Source organism: Schistocerca serialis, chromosome 2 (assembly GCF_023864345.2).
Source record: "Schistocerca serialis cubense isolate TAMUIC-IGC-003099 chromosome 2, iqSchSeri2.2, whole genome shotgun sequence".
NCBI lineage: Eukaryota > Metazoa > Arthropoda > Insecta > Orthoptera > Acrididae > Schistocerca > Schistocerca serialis.
In genome coordinates this window covers 551,802,367-551,823,703 of record NC_064639.1, presented here as the reverse complement: position 1 = coordinate 551,823,703, position 21,337 = coordinate 551,802,367, and the positions used below count along the sequence as shown (strand labels likewise).

The 21,337-nt window shown below is 40.0% G+C and overlaps 1 protein-coding gene across 4 annotated transcripts in view; it reads right to left on the bottom strand.

Moving 5' to 3' along the window:
- Positions 1-21,337, bottom strand: part of LOC126457551 (AP-4 complex accessory subunit Tepsin-like) — a 145,974-nt gene that overhangs the window by 20,001 nt on the left and 104,636 nt on the right. For 2 of the 4 annotated variants that reach the window (XM_050093960.1, XM_050093959.1), the window contains one exon: positions 16,781-17,151. The exons of the other annotated variants lie outside the window; for them this stretch is intronic. In XM_050093960.1, the coding sequence (XP_049949917.1) occupies positions 16,875-17,151 (277 nt within the window). In that variant the 3' untranslated portion in view covers positions 16,781-16,874. Of the gene's footprint in view, positions 1-16,780; positions 17,152-21,337 lie in introns of those variants that run through there. 4 annotated transcript variants of the gene reach the window in all.

The following is a 21,337-nucleotide window of genomic DNA, read 5'->3' as shown; positions in this document are numbered from 1 at the left end:
CAAGATGACAGAAAATCTAGTCAGGGCATACAAAAGTGGTTGTGCTGAAGATCACAAATGGGAAATAATTCCAGCCAACAGGAACATGTATTGCAAGAATAATTATCAATAACAGAACACAGCGTTTCAAATTTGACATTTTAACAGAATGTAATCATGACAACATTCTCAGATGGGACTTCTTGCAGGCATCAAAGAAATCATAGTGTGTGGACAGGCTGACAAAGCTATTCCAATAAGCACACAATGAAGATTGCTCTGGGTGGTTTTTTGCCTTTGAAGGCATTGTTACCATCATTATCTGAGATGAATTCCAGTCACCAGTCAAGATGCACAGTTAAACTGTGAAGTATCTGTCAATTGCAAAAAGCTACTCAGGCTTACAAAAGAAATCTACATGCCAGCGATGGTCGTAAGAATTGTGGGTGGTTAAGGAGAACTTTGGATCATTAATTGTCATGAGGAGCCATAACTCATCCCTGCTGAACCATAACAGGAAGGGCATCTTAGTGTCACTGAAGAATTGTGCTCCTGTACCACTGCAGACTATGCATCAGAGGCAGCTAATATGTCAAACTGCCAATAGGATCTGGTCTGACCTAGGAATGATGTCAGCAAATAATAGCCATTTTGCGTCAGTTTTTAGTTGTTTTCAAAACCTGAGTAGATAAAATACAGACCAACAGCCCATGATAAAACACTGTATCAACATTAAGGATCATCCACCAATTAGCCAATGCTCTTTTAGAGTTTTGCTGGCTGAAGAATGAATAATCCACAAGGAGGTGGAGAAAATGCTGCAAGATGTCATCACTGAACCTTCAGAAAGTCCTTGGTCCTCTCCGGTAGTCCGTGTGAAGCAGCAGCACAGCATATGGGGTTTCTGTGTCGCCTGCTAATGACTCAACAAAACCACGAAGAAAGATATCTATCCATTGCCACACATTGTAACACCCTGAATAGAGCAAAGCATTTCTCAGCTGTGGACATTCAGACATGCTTCTAGTGAACCAAGGCTGACGAGGCTGTTTGGGAAACGATTGTCTTCATAACTCCCGATTGCGTCAGAATTCAAAGTTATCATGTTTGGACTATGTAATGCTCCAGCTAACTTTGAACATATAATGGACAATCTGCTTAGGCATCTTAAGTGGATGATGTGTCTTTGCTATCTGGATGATATTATCATCTTTTCAAAAACATTTGAAGAACTCAACCACCTGACAACTGTGATGAAGTGTGTGTTCCGACTGCATGTCTCTACTTGAATCTGAAAAAAGTGCCTCTTCAGTGCCCAAGAAAGAAAAATCTTGGGGCACCTGATGAATGGTAATGGAGTCTGTCCCGATCCAGAGAAAATGAGAACAGTCACAGATTTTCTGACTCCTCGGCACCTTCATGAAGTGAGATGTTTTCCCAGAATGTGCTCGTACTACCAGGATCTTCTGTACCACAGCACATCCCTTGTAAGAAGTACTGCAAGGAGACACCAAATTTTCTGGGAATGATGTGCAAGAAAGATCTTTTCTTGTCCTTAAGGGGGTGCTGACATCATCTCCATTTCTAGCACTGATGATGAGAATGCCAAGACAGAGCTTCACACTGATGCTAGGGATTTTGGAATAGGGGAAGTTCTAGCACAGATTCAGAAAGGTATAAAGAGGGTGATAACTTACAGTTCCAGAGTACTCACCAAGTCCGAGATGAACTCTACAAGCGAGTTCTGCCCATATTTTTTTGGCATACCATTCATCTCTGTGATGGACCACCATTCTCTATGTTGGCTGTCTAGTCTGAAGGATCACTCGGGTCAAGTGGCAAGATGGTCATTGAGGCTTCAGCAGTACATCACAGTGGTACAGAAAAGTGGATGCAAACATAAGGACACCAACTGCCTTTTAATGAATCCTTTGGTGGAACATGCCAATGTGGATTACTGCATTAAATGACATTGCTGCTGAACAGAAGAAAGGTATTGCCATCCTGAAGTATTCCCATGACGCTCCAGCATCTGCTCATATGAGATTCTTGAAGACTCTAGACTGAATCTGATGCAGGTATCACTGGCTATATCTTTACCAATCCGCTAAACACTACATAGGGCACTGTACGGAATGCCAATGACAGAAGCATGTACTGCAATTACTTTTGAGGCATGTGACACCAATTCCACCTGGAGCAGCACCATTCTATCAAAATGGAATTGGGGTAGTTCCTGAAGTCGACAAATGGGAATTGATGGATATGAGACACTGGTAGATGTCGAACACAGAAACTAGGATGCAATACTGCCCTTTGTCAAAATGTTCAAATGTGTGTGAATTCCTAAGTGACCAAACTGCTGAGGTCATCGGTCCCTAGACTTACTCACTACTTGAACTAACTTATACTAAGAACAACACACACACACCCAACCCAAGGGAGGACTTGAACCTCCGGTGGGAGGGGCTGTGCAATCCGTGGCATGGTGCCTCAAACTGCATGGCCACTCTGCGTGGTGCCCTTTGTGACATTCACGAACAACACAGAGAACAAGACACTGGCCTCACACAGTTCTTTCTGCTGCACTGCCCCTATTTTATCCAGACAATACTCATGAGAACTATGTGAAACATCACATTACCAAGACTGAAGAAGCACAACAGCTGGCTCTTGTACAGACCTGGACTACAGTCCAAGCACTGACCAGTGAGACACAGTCCAGGAGAACTAGCTTGGATTTTTAAACCTGTGCGGAAAGTAGGACCATCAGCAAAGTTGTCAAAGAGCCTACTCTGGGCCATATCGTATATCTTTCATCGCTTATGACATGTCTCATACAAAGTTGAGAATTATGATCCTTCATCCAAAAGACAAAAATGCAGAGATGTTGTCCATGTCCTCCAGATGAATCCCTAGTACACACCAGAGGCACAAATCAATGATGGGAGATTCAAGGAAACTGAAGACCCATTCAACAACTATGAAGCTTCGACAAGAGGGAGGCTACTTACAATACTTATCACAATGAAGAGGATGTGACAACACCACCAGAATACAAGGATCCACCAGCTCTGCCATACAGAAGACCACTGATGAAACAGCAGGTTGCCGTTGCTCAAGAGAGTGACCAACGCTGCAAGCTATGGTGCATACAGTGTGGTGTAGTGGTTAGCATAGCTGGTTGGCATCTTGCAGGTTTCCAGTTCAGACCTGGCCAGCAGCAATTATTTATTTGTTTATTCATGCAAGGGCCATATCAGAGTGATATAGGATTTGTCCAGGTAATACAATGCCATAAATGGGCCAAAATATAACATGCTTTTAGAGGATAGGACAGGTAGCCTATGGGGATAGGACAGATGGTTATATTTGTTAAACATGTTGATGTCCTTGAAATACGTTATTTTTGTATTTCTAGACGACTCTACAATTGTGTAAATACTGGCAGTCTGGAAAAATTTGATGTTTCTAGAAATATATACACTCTCTATCCAGGAGATTAGCCCTGTTCTGGCTGTAACTTAGTTGGTAATAGCCATGCTTTCAGTGCTAAGTGCTGTACTTCATTAACACCCATGTCTTCAGATTTAGACTTGATTGTGGTTTCAATGTGACTGTATTTACTTTCTTTGTAGTGGACTTTTGTAATTACTTCCTTGTTTACCTACCTCTGCTCTGTCTTCACAAAGTGTAAAATGTATTTGAGCACCTAAATATTTCTGGATTGGAGCTTGTTTAGGAAATAGTTCACTGTGTTAAGAATAAAGCGTGCCACTGATTTTAGATGATGATGTGTGTATTTTATACATGAAGTACACAAAATAATTCAAAATAAAACATTGCATAAAATAACTTTATGCAGTTGTCAACTTCAGACTAATAACAATTATTCTGATGCTAAGGTTCCTTTAACAGTTCTTGTTCAAATCCTCATGTTAAAGTAAAATGAATGTATCACAAAATTTAGAAACAATATTCTGGTGCAAAGGCAATTTGATGTTGAAGATTGAATTGCTGCAACAGTATCAACATATAAAGGAGTCTGAAAATTCAAAGCAGTGACTTTTATTTAGAAAATACACATAGCAAACAGGCAGATATCTTACATTATTCCACCATAGACAGATGTCTTGTTTCTTCTGTGTCAGTACTCTTTGGAAGTATTTATTAGTTGATTCAATCAGTTTTTATGTATCGCTGCTGACATTTTGTCCCATGCTTGTGGGCGTGGCTTCATCATACTGCTTTTCTTTGCAATATGACTGCTTTTAGTGCAGGATTCTAAGTTGTACCACAAATTTTCTACATAATTACAGTAAATCAGGAGACCGGGGGTGTCTTCAACTGTTTAGGATTTGTAGCTGTATGCTTAGTAACACCGCATGTTGGAAGATAGATTGTTTTCATCTACATCTATATGTCACAGTCTACAATACTGTGTGAGGCAAAAGGTATTCTATATACCACCGCTTTCAGTCCAAACCTAGTTTTTTTCACACTCACACATGTTTGCCTTCATCATATCAGTATGTCACATTGCACATTATTATTTAAATGAGATGCTAGTTTCTGATTCCAGGCCAACATACTATGTGCATAAAACAAGCACTAACTCACTTCCATATTTCATGGTTGGAATTATTAAACATGTTTGGGCTGCATGTCTGTATATGATAGGTGTAGAGGTAGAAATGTAAGGGAAATCACTTAACTAAATAATGTATGTGATGTAGAAAAAATGATGATATTTTCATTAAAAGCTGAAACACTTATGTTCTTATATCACTTATTTTATTGGTCTGCTTCTCTGTTGATCTTTGTGTTTATTTCACTCAAAATTTATGATTTTGAGGACAAAGTTTTAGACAAAGACAAATCCTGGGCTGATTTAATCGAAGAGCAAATATAATTTAAAAAAATATTTATCTCATTTAGTGTTCTGAATGCATCTATATCTTGTACCATCTGATCTGTGACTAATTTCCTGAAGATTTCTTTCGGTTTTAAGCATCCAATTGTTCTTAACTGTCAATGAGATTGTAAGATGTCATCTTTCATTCTAAGAATATGACCAGTAACTGTTTTTCCTTGAAAGTGTCAGATCTTTTCAGTGTGCTGATACGATTCCTGAGATTTCCTTTTCATCCACGTTCCATCTCTGCAGAATGGGCCAAACATTTGTCTTATGATTTTTCTTTTTGGCTTTTGTTTATCATGAACTAGTTATCTCCCTCTAATTATTAAGGTTTATCATGTGTATAGCACTTGCAGTTTGATTCTGCTTTCTCAGAAAATTATTTTGAAGCATTAGTACAAGATCCCACTCGAAGATAAATAATCCTGGACAAATATGGAGTGTCATGACGGTTACAGCAACCACAAGGCAGTTGCTGCTAGGCTAAATACCGTTAACATTCACAACCATCAAAAAGAAATGCAAAGTAACATCTATTTAAAAAAGCTGATAAAAATGCTCTTAATGCCTTTTTAAGAGACAGTCTCCCCTCCTTCCATTCTGTTCATGTAAGTGTAGAAAAGATGTGGAACGTTTTCAAAGAGATAGTATCGACGGCAATTGAGAGATATATACCACATTAATTAGTAAGTGTTGGTACTGATCCCCCACGGTACACAAAATGGGTCAGATTGCTATTGCAGAAGCAACGAAAAAAGCATGCCAACTTTGAAAGAACACAACATCCCCAAGATTGGCAAAGTTTTGCAGAAGTTTGAAAGATAACACATACTTCAATGTGAGATGCTTATTATAATTTCCACAATCAAACTCTGTCTTGGAATCTGGCAGAAAACCCAAAGAGAGTCTGGTCATATGTAAAGCACACCAGTGGCAAGATGCAATCAATACCTTCACTGCACAATAACAATGCTGAAGTCATTGATGACAGTGCCACAAAAGCAGAGTTATTAAACATGGTTTCCCAGAACTCCTTCACCAAAGAAGATGAAGCAAATATTCCTGAATTCCAATCAAGAACAACTGCCAAGATGAGAAACATAGAAGTGGATATCCTCGGTGTAGCAAAGCAGCTTAAATCACTTAATAAAGGCACAGCCTCCGGTGCAGACTGTATACCAGTCAGGTTCCTTTCAGAGTATGCTAATACAATAGCTCCATACTTAGTAATTATATACAACCGCTCGCTCGCTCAGAAAGATCCGCATCTAAAGACTGGAAAATTGCTGAAGTCACACGAATACCAAAAAAGGGAAGTAGAAGTAATCTGCCGAATTACAGGCCCATATCACTAACATCGATTTGCAGTAGGGTTTTGGAACATATTATGAATTACCTTGAAGAAGAAAACTTATTGACACATTGTCTGCATGGATTCACAAAATATCGTTCTTTTGAAACACAACTTGCTCTTTATACTCATGAATTAATGAGTGCTATCGACAGGAGATATCAAATTAATTCCATATTTTTAGATTTCCAGAAGGCTTTTGACACCGTTCCTCACAAGTGTCTTCCAACCAAATGCGTGCCTATGGAATATCGCCTCAGTTGTGCAACTGGATTCATGATTTCCTACCAGAAAGGTCACAGTTTGTAATAAGAGATGGAAAGTCATCAAGTAAAACAGAAGTAATATCGGGTGTTCCTCAAGGAAGTGGTATACGTAGGCCCTCTATTGTTCATGATCTATATTAATGACATAGGAGACAATCTGAGTAGCCCTCTTAGATTGTTAGTAGATGATGCTGTCATTAACCATCTTGTAAAGTCATCAGATGACCAAAATGAATTGCAAAATGATTTAGATACGATATCTGTATGGTGCGAAAAGTGGCAATTGACCCTGAGTAAAGCTTAGTGTGAAGTTATTCACATGAGTACTGACAGATATCCGCTAAATTTCGATTACATGATAACTCACACAAAACTGAAAGCTGTAAATTCAACTAAATACTTATGGATTACAATTACAAATAACCTAAACTGGAATGACCACATAGATAGTGTTGTGGGTAGAGCAAACCAAAGACTGTGATTCATTGGCAGAACACTTAAAAGGTGCAACAAGTCTACTAAAGAGACTGCTTACACCACGCTTGTCCGCCATATTCTGGAGTATTGCTGTGCGGTGTGGGATCTGCATCAGATGGGACTGACATATGACATTGAAAAAGTTCAAAGGAGGGCAGCTCATTATGTACTATCGTTAAACAGGCGAGATAGTGCCACAGACATGATATGTGAATTGGAGTGGCAATCATTAAAACAAAAGCGTTTTTTGTTGTGACGCTATCTTCTCATGAAATTTCAATCACAAGTTTTCTCCTCCACTTGCGAAAACATTCTGTTGGCACCCAACTACATAGGGAGAAATGAGCTTCATGATAAAACAAGAGAAATTAGGGCTCACACAGAAAAATTTAAGTGCCTGTTTTTCCTGTGCGCCATTCGAGAGTGGAACGGTAGAGAGACAGCTTGAAGGTGGTTCATTGAACCCTCTGTCAGGCACTTTATTGTGAATAGAAGAGTAATCACGTAGATGTAGATGTAGTATCTTAATTTTGCATTACAGGATAACATTTCGACTTTTTGTAATTCAGAGATTCTCATTTTGTTTGCTTCATGATTTAATCCTGAAAGTTAGATGATTTCACCTAGGTATCTGAGTTTAGGTGCCTGAAATATTTTGTCAAATTGAGCTACTATAGGATGTCCATCTACGTTCCGAGGTGTTTCTTCCATGGACTGAGTTTTTATGTATGAGATCTGCAGTCCAGTTTTAGCTGCTATTTCATGACATTCTTTTAGAAAGTATATCATTTCTTTTGCATTGTTGGAGAGAATTGTTAGGTTGTCTGTGGAAGCCAAACACCACAAATGAATTCTGTTTTTACTCAAGCTGCTAATAGTTATTCCTTTAACTTATATACCCAGGTCCTGATTTCTTTTTTCCAATACAAGATTGAATTATGGAATAGTTCAGACATTTAGCCTAGATTCTATCTTCTGATGTGGTGTTATTCATTGTTTTTAAATCTGCTCTGAATTTTCTGGCATGTCCACACAATAACATGACCTCGAATATATGACACACAGATGAAATAGTTGTATAAAAAAGCATAATATAGTATGTGAGGAAAAAACAACGAAAACATAGAGTTTGTAGGCAAGTACTCTGATTTGTTTAACTGTTTACGATAGCAACATGTAAATTTTACAAAAACTTTCATTCTGTTTGTGAACAGTAAAAAAATATTGCAAGAACTGTTACTTGAATCCATGTGCATGGAAGTGAATTGTTATCTGAACACAGGGATTTACTACCACTCTGCCAACATCACACCTAACAAAGACTTTACGTAAAATAAAGAAAAGGCAACCACTCACCTACAGCTGACTGATGTGTGGCACATAGAAATACACAAAAGAAGAAAGTATTTTATTCATAGCTACTATTTTTCAGCAACTGTAGTATATATTTCAGAATAAAATTTGATTGTCAGTTACACAGATATTTTCATTTCGCTTTGCCAGTGATTATATCAAGCACATAGAATATGTAGAGTTTGGAGATATCGCGGCATTAGGCTTCTGTGAAGAAGCTATTATCTGATAAACCAATACTAAGCTTCTGAAAAATCACAACTTAATCTGCTGAAACTGGTAAAGTGAAATAAAAGTATCTGTGCAGCTGATGACTGAATTTTATTCTGAAAAACATTATTCACACTAGCTTTCAAGCTTTTGCTCTTTCTGTAATAGAAATACACACATTCAGAAAATAGATATCCCACCAAATGAACAAACCCATGGCCGTGACAAGACAGACTGGTTATTATCAATAATAGTGGTTGCCTTGGCAGACGGATGGGAAGGGAGTATGGAAGAGTGCATGAGGCGGGGGAAGGGGGGTGGGGGCAGGGGGATATTCTGTAGTGTGAGGCTGATTTTTCAACAGATGACTCACTGGCTGCATGAATTCAGAGGGAAGACCATATAAGAGAGAGAGAGAGAGAGAGAGAGAGAGAGAGAATGCCTGCATGAGGGGTGGGAGGGGGGAGGGAGGAGGAGAAGGCAGTACATGATCTGGATGGAGAAGGAATAGTGTGAACAGAAGAGAGCGGAGAAAAGGTAACACAAGGCAGTGGAAAACAGGTTAGTGGAGATGTAGGCCAGAGGGAATGCCAACAGCACAGGGTGTGCTGGAGGAAAGGGTCCCATATGTGTAGGCTAGAGAAACTAGTATTAGAAGGAAGTAGCCAAACGGCTTGGGTGATGAAACAGCTGCTGAAGTCATCTGTGATGTGCTAGAAAACATGTTCGTGCAACTGGATGGTGAAATCTATGATTTGCCACAGTTTAGCGACAGTCATTCATGTGAGGAAACAGTTGATTACTTGTAATGACCGTATAAAGTACTGCACAATAATTACATTATATTGAGTATTAATAACCACTCCAGCTGTATTCATTACTGTACCACTACCAGACTCGTGGCGGTAAAAGCCATATCACCAAGTGACATAAGATTAAAACATTAGAACGGAAAAGCTTGGAATCTTTTTTCCTAACATTTGTTGTCGACCAAAACAAAATACTGTTAAAAGACGGTATGTCCTGGATTAAAAATGCCAGATTCCTATATAGTGGATAGGTCCAAAACAAATCATATCATAGTGATCGTTTCTCCGATCTATATGAACCTTATACAGGAGATGCGGTTCCATATAGATAGGAGGAACGATCACTATGATACGAGGGTTGACTGAAAAGTAATGCCTCCACCAACAGTTGGCAGCATTGGTATGCGGCAGGTACTGGCTTGTTCCGTAGCCTCTTTTCTACAGCTCCCGCTGGTGGAAAGCTTTACCATTGAACAGTTGTGTTGTTACAGTGTAAAGTACGGAACCCTGCGCAGACGGTAGGTCAATACGATTCAAGCACTGTGCAGTCATTGAATTCTTGACAGCAGAAGGTGTCACCTTAAAGGAGATTCATCAGAGAATGAAAGCAGTTTATGGTGATTGTTTTGATGTGAGTACTGTGAGTCATTGGGCGAGTAAGTTTAAAGATGTTGAGGCGGGAACATCTAACCTGTGTGACAAACAAAGAGTTGGATGTCCTGTGACAACAACCACCGAGTTTCACACGCAAAATGTTGACAGACTGATTCAGGTCGATCGTTGTATCACTCATATAGAAACTGCAAGCACAATTGGCATTTCACAAGAACATGTGGTTCACATTATTGCTTTGCTTGGCTATCGGAAGATCTGTGCATGATGGGTACCCTGGATGCTGACTCCTGAAATGAAAGCGCACAGACGTACGGCATCCTCCAAACTGTCCATATTTAGCACCGTCTGACTTCCATCTGTTCCTGGTAATGAAAAACCATCTGCAGGGACATCATTATGCTTCTGATGAAGACATTGAGAGAACTGTGAGACTGGTTGCAAAAATAGTGTGTTGACTTCTTCCGTGACGGTTTCAGAAAACTTGTTAATTGTTGGCAGAAATGTATCCAAAAGTGGATATGTATGTGGAAAAGTGGATATTGGTAATTAAAGATCACATTCTAAGGATTATTTCCGCGTTTGAAATATTAAAATATTCCCATCCAAACCCAATGAACGAAGGTGGAGGCATTACTTTTCATTCAACCCTCATACAATTTGTTTTGGACCCATCCACTATATTGGAATCTGGCAGTTTTTAATCAGTGTTTTGTTTTGACAGACAACTAATGTTGAAAAAGATTCCAAGCTTTTCCACTCTAATTTTTTAATACTACGAAACCAGTAGTAGTACAGTAATAAAGGACCAAATACAGCTCAAGTGATTATTAATACCCAAGATGAATATTCATAGCTCTCGTTGCCCCATCTATGATGTTGTCTGCAATTACATCACAGCCGGTATATAACATGGCTGCTTTCACATGGGTCCTGTCTTTATAGTGTAGGAAATACCTGCGACTGGACTTCAGTAAGAGGTGGTTAACTGATTTGGTCAATTTTGCACATTGGTTGACCCTAAGAGAGTGACCCATTGAGAGCAGGATTGGAATACGGATGGACAAAGATATTCTATAGATTGGATTGGTGCTAGATCATTATTTTGGGAAATTTGGGGAGGCTTTTCGATAGGATATCCCTCATCTCAAGGCATGACAAGAGGTAGTGGAAGCCCTGATAAGCATGTAGTTGAGCTTTTCAAGCCAGGCTGATACTAGCTGCCGGTCAGTGGCTGGTTAGCAGGTTTACTGGTGTCAGAGGAGAAGATGGCATGGAAGATCTATTTACGGATGTTATTGGTGTATTTCAACAAATCTTGTTTTACACTGCAGATGTGGCATCCATGGGTAGCGAGGCTGTAAGGAAGAGACTTTCTGACATGGAACTTGTGACAGTTGTCAAAGTGAAGGTACTATTGGTGGTTGACATGCTTGATATGAACAGACTTATTTATGAAGAGGTGGAGATCCACATCTAGGAAGGTGGCATGTTAAGTTGAGAAGGACAAGGTGAAACAGATTTGGGAGCAAGTACTGAAGTTTTGCCATGAGTCCAGAGCATGAAAATGTCATCAGTGAATGTCAATCAGACATGGTGTTTCAGGTGGTGACTGGGTAGGAAGCATGCCTCCAGATGGCCCATAAATAAATTGGTGCCATGCAAGTACCCCTGGCATTACACTGTCACTTCCTTCGCACATTTCCACAGTTCTTGTGCGATTACCACCAGACTCCTTGTTGGTCCCTGTGGATGCGACGTCCTTATACACCAACATCTCGCGTGCCCAAAGCCTTGCTGCTGTGGAAGACTATCTCATGATACCAAACCCAACATTACTTTCCTAATCCTTCTAGTCAACCACATTCTGACCCTAAATTATTTTGCTTTCGAAAGCCAAAACTATAAACAAGTCCATAGTACTGCCATGAGTACTCGCCTGGCACCATCCAATGCCAACTTATTTATGGCCCTTGTCTCATTCAGATACAATGATTACATTTTCACGATCTGGACTGATGGCAGGGACAGCCTTTGCCCTTTCCTCCATGACCTCAAAACGTACTCCCAAATAGCCTTCATCTGATTCTTCTCAACTCCACAAGCTACCTTTCTAGATGTCGATACTCACCTCTCAGATGGCTTGATAAATACGCCAGTTCATATAAAATGCACCAACCAACAACACTACCTCTATTTTGACTGCTGTCGCCATTTCCATGTCAGAAGGTCTCCTCCTTATAGCCTCGTCACCTGTAGATGCCACATCTGCAGCAAAAAGCAGTTGTCTAAATATGCCGATAATCTTACCAGAGCCTTTATTGACATGACAGTATCCTGTCCAGCTCATCCATTAACAGATCTTCCATGCCATCTCCTCCAGTTAGTATTACCCTGGCCTTGGAAAACTCAACCACATCCTTCACTAGGGCTTCAACTATTTATTATTGTGTCCGGATGTGAGGGATATCCTACCCATGTCACCCAAAGTTGTGATCCGTGGTCCATCCAACTTACAGAATACCCTTGTCCATCCTGATAGCAATCTGCTCTCAGTCCTGCACCTTATGGGGAAATTCCTTGTGGTCTGCCCAGGTGGCAAGACTGGTCTCATATATTCATCCACTGCCCCCTATCACAGTCCAGGCACAGGTATTTTTTACCTCCATGTGTGAAAACAGAGCATTCCATGTCAGTATAAGTAACCAACTGTCTACACACATGAATGGCCACTGCCAAACTGTGGAAAATTACAGACTTGAGCATCCAATTGGCGAATATGCTGTGCACCACAACACAAATGACTTCAACAGCTACTTTAAAAAGTGAGCCATATTTATAATTCCTTCCAGCACTAGTTTCGGTGAACTACATAGATGAAAACTGTCTCTACATTGTATTCTGCACTCTTGCAATTCTCTTGGCCTAAATTTCTGCTAACCTGTTTCACATTGCTTCACCTTACCTTTCCCCTTCTCTGTTCTGTAGACACCACACCTTTCCCTTTCCTGTCTAGAGTGTATACTACCTTCTCTCACCACTCCCCCCCCCCCCTCCTCCTCCCCTTACAATGTGGTCTGCCTCCCTCCTTATCTCCACCTTCCTTTCCCTTTGTGCCCTCTGCCTCTCTCTGCCTGTCACTTGCTCTTGCCTCTGAACTGCTTTCGTCTTATTGTTTAGCTGCTGAGTCATCTGTCAAAAGACCTGTCTCACACTACAAACTATCCCGATACCCCCTCCTCAACTCCATCTACCTAAGCAACTACAATTATCAATAATCAACAGTCAGCCTCACCATGGCCATGGATTTGTTCATTTGGGTGTATATGTGGTTATGTTTGTGAGTGTGTGTATTTCTGTGAGAGAAAGAGCAAGAGCTCGAAAACTAGTGTAAATAATGTTTTCTGTTGTGTGTTCTATGCACCACACATCAGTCATCTGGAGGTGAATGGCCGCTTTTCCTTCAGTTTATGTACTACTTCATCCAGGAATTTCTGTTGTTATTCAAGACTTTCCTCTTTAAGTATATCTGCAGTGGATCAAAATCACAAAGTCTTCAATTTATCAGAAAATATTAGTTTGCAATCCTAATACATACCAATAAAATTTCTTTATATTCAAAGTGGTTAATGATTCCATCTGGTACAAAATGGATCCTCAATTATAATTTTTGACCTAGATTTCTAATGGGAAATTAGTGACTTTAAACTCAACAAAATTTATTCACAAAACAGGAATTAGGGGATCACAGGGTCTAGCATCTCCATTGTAAGATTACCATCACCAAAATGCAATTGTGGCAAGAAAATTGTAGTTAATGACCAGGTAAACATTATCAATCAGCTATATCTGAAAATAGCTGCAGACATACATAAATTAGGGGAGTGACAAGAAAACGCACACAGACACAGACTCTCTGTTCGCAGTTCGACTATCCTTGCCAGACTGAGGTGCTTTGGATTATATTTTATTTTCACACAACTGAAAAGGCTTTTGAAAATATGAAGCAAAATGCTCTCTTGGAAATTAAAAGATGACATGCTACTCAAAATAAAATAGGAAGACATGTACGATGTTAAAAAGAAGTTGCAAATATCAGCTACAAAAGGCAGTTACCTCTTTTAGGATAGGTGGTACAATGTGTGTACCACTATTCGTCCTTGCTTTAATGCATGGTGGTACAAAAATTGTACCACTTAATTGTAAAGTCTTGACTCGTCCAGCATGAAGGTATGTTTTCTGAACCACCCACTGTATGTAATTTGGTAGTTCCCACTATGACAGAGAGAGGTCAGAAGTAGCATTGCTCCATGTAGTTTGTCTGTGGCAATTGTTGTTTCCTGCAGCATGCGCGGTGTTGCTGGTTTTTGCCCAGTACAATCGAGTGTGTAATTGTTTCCACCTTTATGCGATACAGTGTTGATTCAGCTGTTTATTACAGGTACGATAATGGTTGTTATACATTCAGAATCACTGTAGAAGTCACAGTTCTTATATATTCTATAGAAGATGAGTATTTTGTGAATACTTCAGAATCCAAAATATGTACCGCCATGCATCAATGTTCCTCCACTAGGTGAGTTATTGCTTTGAATATCGAGTAGTGTTAGACATTTCATGCATTGTTTGTGCAATCAAGTTGCATAGGAGTGTAAATGAAGTTCATACAAATAATTTGAGGCATTATCTTCCATTTCAGTTTATAATGAATCATTTTATGGAAGTACTGAAAGATACTCCATGCTGAAATACCTTCAGGTCAGAGTTCGTCGGACGAAGGTGCAGATTTTAGGGGTGACGACCCATATTACTGTGTACCACATTCAGGAATTCTTATTTCTGAAACAAGCTCTTCAGATGAAAGTTATTCACTTGAGAAAATACACAATCAAACAAGGGGCTTGTTCTGGTGGAACTGTATCCAGTTCAACTGCTGATCCACAGCAAGTACAGCACAGAATGCACGTGACGAAAGTGTAACTTCCACAGACGTAACATCATGTAAACAGCCTCCCCAGTGCGGGAAAACAGAAAAACCCTGACAACCTCTACCTTTTCCTCAGAAACTGGTCCTGCTGTGCACGTGAGAGACTTGGAGGATTCCACTCCCTATAATTTGTTCAAATTGTTCATATCTTATGATGTAATTCAGAGGATGCAGACTAATTTTATGCTGAACAGGAGAATCAGAAAAATGGTAAACCTTACTAACACACAACATGTGGGGAGATGGAAACTTTTCTTGGCTTGAACATTCTCATGGGCATAAAATGACAGGCAAGTTACAGGGATTACTGGAGTTGTTGATACCTACATTAGTTCAGTGATGCCTGTTAATCATTTGCATCTAACTGACAACAGCTACATGCCAAAGCAGGGCAAGGAGGGTTATAACAAGCTGAACAACTTACAACTATTTTTGCCCATGGTGGGTGACGATTTCAGAAGTGTCTATCATCCAAGTGAATATGTAGGTGTAGATGAGTCGATCATCAAATTCAAAGGCAGGTCATCTTATCTATTTTTTTTTTAAAAAAAAAAAACACCAATCAAATGAGGCTACAATGTGTGGATGTTAGCAGATAAGTCTGGTTATGCACAAAAATTTGACATTTATACAGGTAAAATAGGCAACACAATGGAAAAATGCCTTGGAGAGAGGGTAGTAAAAGAGCTGCTGACAGGTCTCGAAGGAAAAAATCACAGAGTTTTCTTTGACAGTTATTTAACCAGTGTACAACTGATGGAGGATCTCGAAAGGAAACAAATACATGCATGTGGGACTGTCAATATATCACAAAAGAATCTGCCTAAGCTGAATCAAGACAAAGAATTGAAATGTGGTGAATACAACTGGGGTGTGTATTGTAAAATGGGAGGATACAAGAACAATGTATTTGCTGTCAAGCTTTGATGACCCAAGAACAATGAAGAAGTACTGCGGAAAGAAAAGGATGGGACTGTGACAAAGCTGCCTTTCCCTCTACTGGTAATTGATTACAATGAAAATATGAACTGTGTGGATAAATTTTATCAAAGGAAATCAACATATGAAATTGATAGGAAGAGTATGAAATGATGGCCTTGTATCTTCTGATACTTTACTGATGGAAGTGTGTTGAATGCCTTTGTGCTTCACAAGGAACTGAAGTTTGAAACAATGACGATTTAGAACTTTCAGTGGGAAGTGTCTAGAAGTCTTGTGAGCAGCACCCTGGTTGCTTCAAGGAAGAGAGGCAGGCACCTGAGCAATCCAGTAGAGATTAGCAAAAAGAAACCTCAAGTGCCCAAAACTGTGAGAACAGAAAGTTCAGCACACCAGCCACAAAGAACTACATGACAAAGATGTGAAAATTGCAGCACTAAGGAAAAGCAGGTAAGAACTGAATTGATGTTTGTGTGTGCCAGGTATCTCTCTACTTAGGAAAAAACAAGTCTGGCTTCGATGACTACCAAGCTGCTTGAAGTGTTACAAGTGGCAAGTTCCTCTATTTCTGCAAAAACAGATCCTGCATCCAATACTGCAATGTTACTTCAATAGTGGTGGTACACATAATGTACCACCATTGTTTTCGAAAGACTCTTTTGAAATACATCATAATGTCTACTAATGTTTTTATTCTAATGTAATTATATAACTTTTAACCAAATTTTTATAAATTTGTTCAACAAATAAAAATCTTGTGCAAAAGGGTCAAAATTTGTCTCATACCCCTGTGCATGAAAGCGTTAAACAAAGTGAGTGAATTTATTACTAGAGAAATGAAAAGGATGCACTGCAGAATTTGTATCACATTTTCCACCACTATGCTATTTATTTCACTGACATTTCAGGTACAAAAAAATAGAACTGTCCATGCAGAATCACAAAAATATGTTCCCTTCAAACAATTTTATAGTTATATTGACTGTAACTTTTCAATAATTAGCTTTAATTTTTTTGCTTTATTTTTAATTACTGACTCAGTCTTTGGTTCTGTCTTCAATATATCACTAAGTTTCGGTGAAATCAGCTGTGTGAAGTACGATATTGGCACTATATCTGTTCTCAAAAACCATTCGACAATCAGAAGAGCAGGCAATATTTGCTTTTCACTGTAGTTATGGACAGATAATGAAGTTTCCAGGACATCTCTTGCTGCTCTTATTACGTCCACACAGTTCAATGCACAGCATCTGGAAAGAGCAGAAGTCATTTTTGTTTTCATTCAACAGTTCCACTATTTGGTAAGTTGTCTCCTTTATTCCTAAATTATTTACAGAGCATTTAAAGTTGCAGACTATTGGAATCTGGGTTGAATGTACCGGATACACAGTCACAAGACAGAGTGGGATTTCAAAATGGCTGTTAAGTAGAGCTTATGGATTACTGATATGAACAAGTGATGTTTGCCACTAATGTAACAAATCAGTCTGGACTTTTCACGTGCCATCAAAAAATACCCAACTCCTCTTTCCAGCTTTTTGGTGAAACAGAAAATACTGGAATGTCAGCAGCCCAAAAGGTGAAAAGAGTAATCTCACAGTCTGATGTCAAGCAGCCACTGAGAGTTGATGTATTTCTGATAAATCATCAGTTTTCCATCCAGCACTAACTTGCTTCATAACGTATCAAACTATGCATTAGTCCACATACATATCCTTCCCACCTCCACCTCATTTTCATTACAGTCATAATTACGTTTTCTACAACAGTCTGTTCTCTTACTCATTTTTGGTTTTCCTGTCTCTCCTAGTAATCTCCACATGCATCTCTCCATTGCTTGCTGAAAAACCCTTAGTTTTTGAATGGATTTCAGTTAAAAGCCTGTGCCTCACTGCCACAAGTCAGAAATGATAATATACATTGATTGTAAGCTTTTCTTTTCAGACTCACTAAAAGCTTAATTTGAAAAACCCTATTCAGTTTATTACAAGCATACCAGACTATCTTTCTGTACGTTCTTTTGCATATTTCTTTCGCTGTCCATCTGGTCATTGTCTTCAACTACCCTAAGTACAAAACTCATGAATTAGTTCTATGAATTCGCTATTTACATGTATAATTTACTTGTCAATGTGTTCATTGTACATTACTTTAATCTTATTATAGTTCTTTCCAGGCCTTTTTCTTTTCAAACTTGCCATTTTAATGTCTTCTATAACATGTTGGACAGTATAATGTCATAAGCAAAATGAAGGCGGTTATTTAACACATATTCCTTCTTTCGTATCTCTGTATAGAGATCCTCCATGACTGAGAATAGATGTGGTGGTATTCACCCTCCTTATCTGGCTCCTATTTAAATTCTGAATTTCTCTCAGCCCTGGGGAAGTCTAATGGAAACACTGACATATATATATTCTCCAGTATGCTACCATCTATTGAATCAATTCCCTGTTTCTCAAGGGCTGTTAGTGTATTTCATTAAAGCCACATGTATTTTCTCCAAAGCTTGAAGAATCTTCATAAACATTAAATTCAGTCTTCATTCTAAAATCCATCATTATTACAACTACTAAAAAAGAAAGAAAAAAGGGGGGAGGAGGAGGCTACTCTTCTCCTTTACATCTGGCATGAATGCACCTGCTGTGACAAGTAATCAATAAGCAGTGACACAGCACAATTCTGGACTCCTAGTCTTCATTTCATTCTAACACGAATCACCAAATGAATTTCCATACACGATATCTCCTTGGACTTCAAAAAGCAAAACAGAAATCTTCTTTCATGTTAGTGTACCAGATTCTTGAACAATTTAGCCCCAGTCACCACCATAATTTGATTTTCTTACAGCGAGGCCAAACTAAAAGATTGCCAACACAAAATTTCAACACTATAGGAGACTGGTATTTTGTCACACACTCCTTCCAGCTACTTCACCAATTGCTTATCTTTTTCTCTGTCACATCTTACTTTAGTTTGGTCCAGGACATGAAGAACTAATCTCAGTTGATTGACTTCTTAAAGTAATCACATTTCTCATATTTCAATGCTATGGCATAAGAATATGAAGTTAATTGGGTGATGCAATTAAAATCTTCAGACAGCAAAAGTTAACCATCAGAATAATGACTAATGCAAGATGAATAGACAGCTACACACACAGTTTCAGGTGTGCATGTTGTTCATTTTAGAAGAAGGCCTCCCGACCGAAAGCTTATGTGTTCGGTAGTCTTTCGGTTGTGCCTGTCTGCGACTCAATGTCTCCACTATACAGTGAGTAGCAATCAATTCGTTTCACAAAACTGTCATTACTCCATCCTGGATTTCCCATTGTTTTATTAATAAGTCCTATATTGCAACACTCATCCATTGGTACATAATGGCTAAAGGCGAAGGACGTCGGCAGCTATCAGAAACATGTGGATCTTTTCCTTTAATGCAACCACCTCTGATCTAAGTACCATTTATACAGCTTATGAAAAGGAAAGTTGCTACTCACTATACAGCAGAGATGCTGAGTTGCAGATAGGCATAACAAAAAGACTGTCACAACATAAGCTTTCACCAACAAGACCTTTGTCAAAAATAGACAACACACACACACACACACACACACACACACACACACACACACACACAACTCTCACAAATGTGACTGTAGCCTCTGACAGCTGAAGCTACACTGCGAGCAACAGCAGCAGTGCATGATGGGAGTGGCAACTGTGCAAGGGTAAGAAGGAGGCTGGCATGGGGAGGGGGAGGGATAGCGGGGTGGGGTGGGGTCAGTACCGAGGAGTGTGCAAGGATGGGGTGGAGAGACGGTAGGGCAGCTAGGCGCAGTCAGGAGGTTACACAGAAGGCAGGGGAGAGGTTGGGGGTGGGGGGGGGGGTTAGAGAAGTAAAAAGACATGGTGTGTAGGTGGAATGAGAGCTGTGTAGTGCTGGAATGGGAACAGGGAAGGGGCTGGATGGGTGAGAAAATGACTAATGACAGTTGAGGCCAGGAGGGGTTATGGGAACATAGTAGGATGCGTTGCAGGGAGAATTCCCACCTGCACAATTCAGGAAAGCTGGTGTTGGTGGGAAGGATCCATATTGCACAGCCTGTGAAGCAGTCATTGAAATGAAAGATGATGTGTTGGGCAGTGTGCTCAGCAACAGGGTGGTCCACTTGTTTCTTGGCCACAGTTTGTCAGTGGCCATTCATGTGGACAGGCAGCTTATTGGTTGTTGAGTCCACATAAGATGCAACACAGTAGTTGTCCTGCCTTTGATGGGATGGGTGATGTTTGTGACCGGACTGGAGTAGGTGGGAGGATCTTGCATCTTGGTCTGTTACAGGGATATGAGCCATGAGGTAAGGGATTGAGAGCAGGGGTTGTGTAGGGATCGACGAGTATATTGTGTAGGTTTGGTAGACAGCAGAATACCACTGTGGGAGGGGTGTGAAGGATAGTGGGCAGGATATTTCTCATTGCAGGGCATGACGAGAGGTAGTTGAAACCCTGGCGGAGAGTGTGATTCAGTTGCTTCAGTCCTGGGTGGTGCTGAGCTGTGAGGGTAATGCTCCTCTGTGGCCAGACGGTGAGACTTTGGGAGGTTGTGGGAGGCTGGAAAGATAAGGCATGGGAGATTTGTTTTTGTACAATGTTGGGAGAATAATTAAGGTCAGTGAGACCCTTGGTATATTTGGGGAGGTACTGCTTGTCACTGCAGATGCGACGACCACAGGTAGCTAGGATGTATGGAAGGGACTTCTTAGTATGGAATGTGTGGCATCTGTCGAAATGAAGGTATTGCATGTGGTTACTAGGTTTGATATGGACAGAGGTGCTGACATAGCCATTTTAAGGTAGAGGTCAACATCTAGGAAATTGGTTTGTTGGGCTGAGTTGGTCCAGGTAAAGTAAATGGAGAAGAAGCTGTTGAAGTTCTGGAGGAATGAGGACAGGATGTCCTCACCCTCGATCCAGATCGCAAAGATGTTATCAATGAATCTGAACCAGGAGAGTGGTTTAGGATACCGATGGCCCATGAATAGGTTGGCGTAGGATGGTGCCATGCGAGTGCCCATAGCCATGCCCCAGATTTGTTTGTAGGTAATGCCTCCAAAGGAGAAGTAATTGTGGGTGAGGCTATAGTTGGTCATGGCGACTAGGAAGGAGATTATTGGTTTGGAATCCATCGGGTGCTGGGAAAGATAGTGTTCAACAGTGGTAATGCCATGGGCATTAGGGATGTTAGTGTACAGGGAGGTGACATCTACAGTGACGAGCATGGCACCATATGGTAAAGCGTCATGAACTGTGGATGATCGGTGGGAGGAAATGGTTGGTATCTTTTATATAGGAGGATAGGTTCCAGGTAATAGGCTGAAGGTGTTGGTCTATGAGAGCAGAGATTCTCTTAGTGGGAACACAGTAACCAGCCACAATG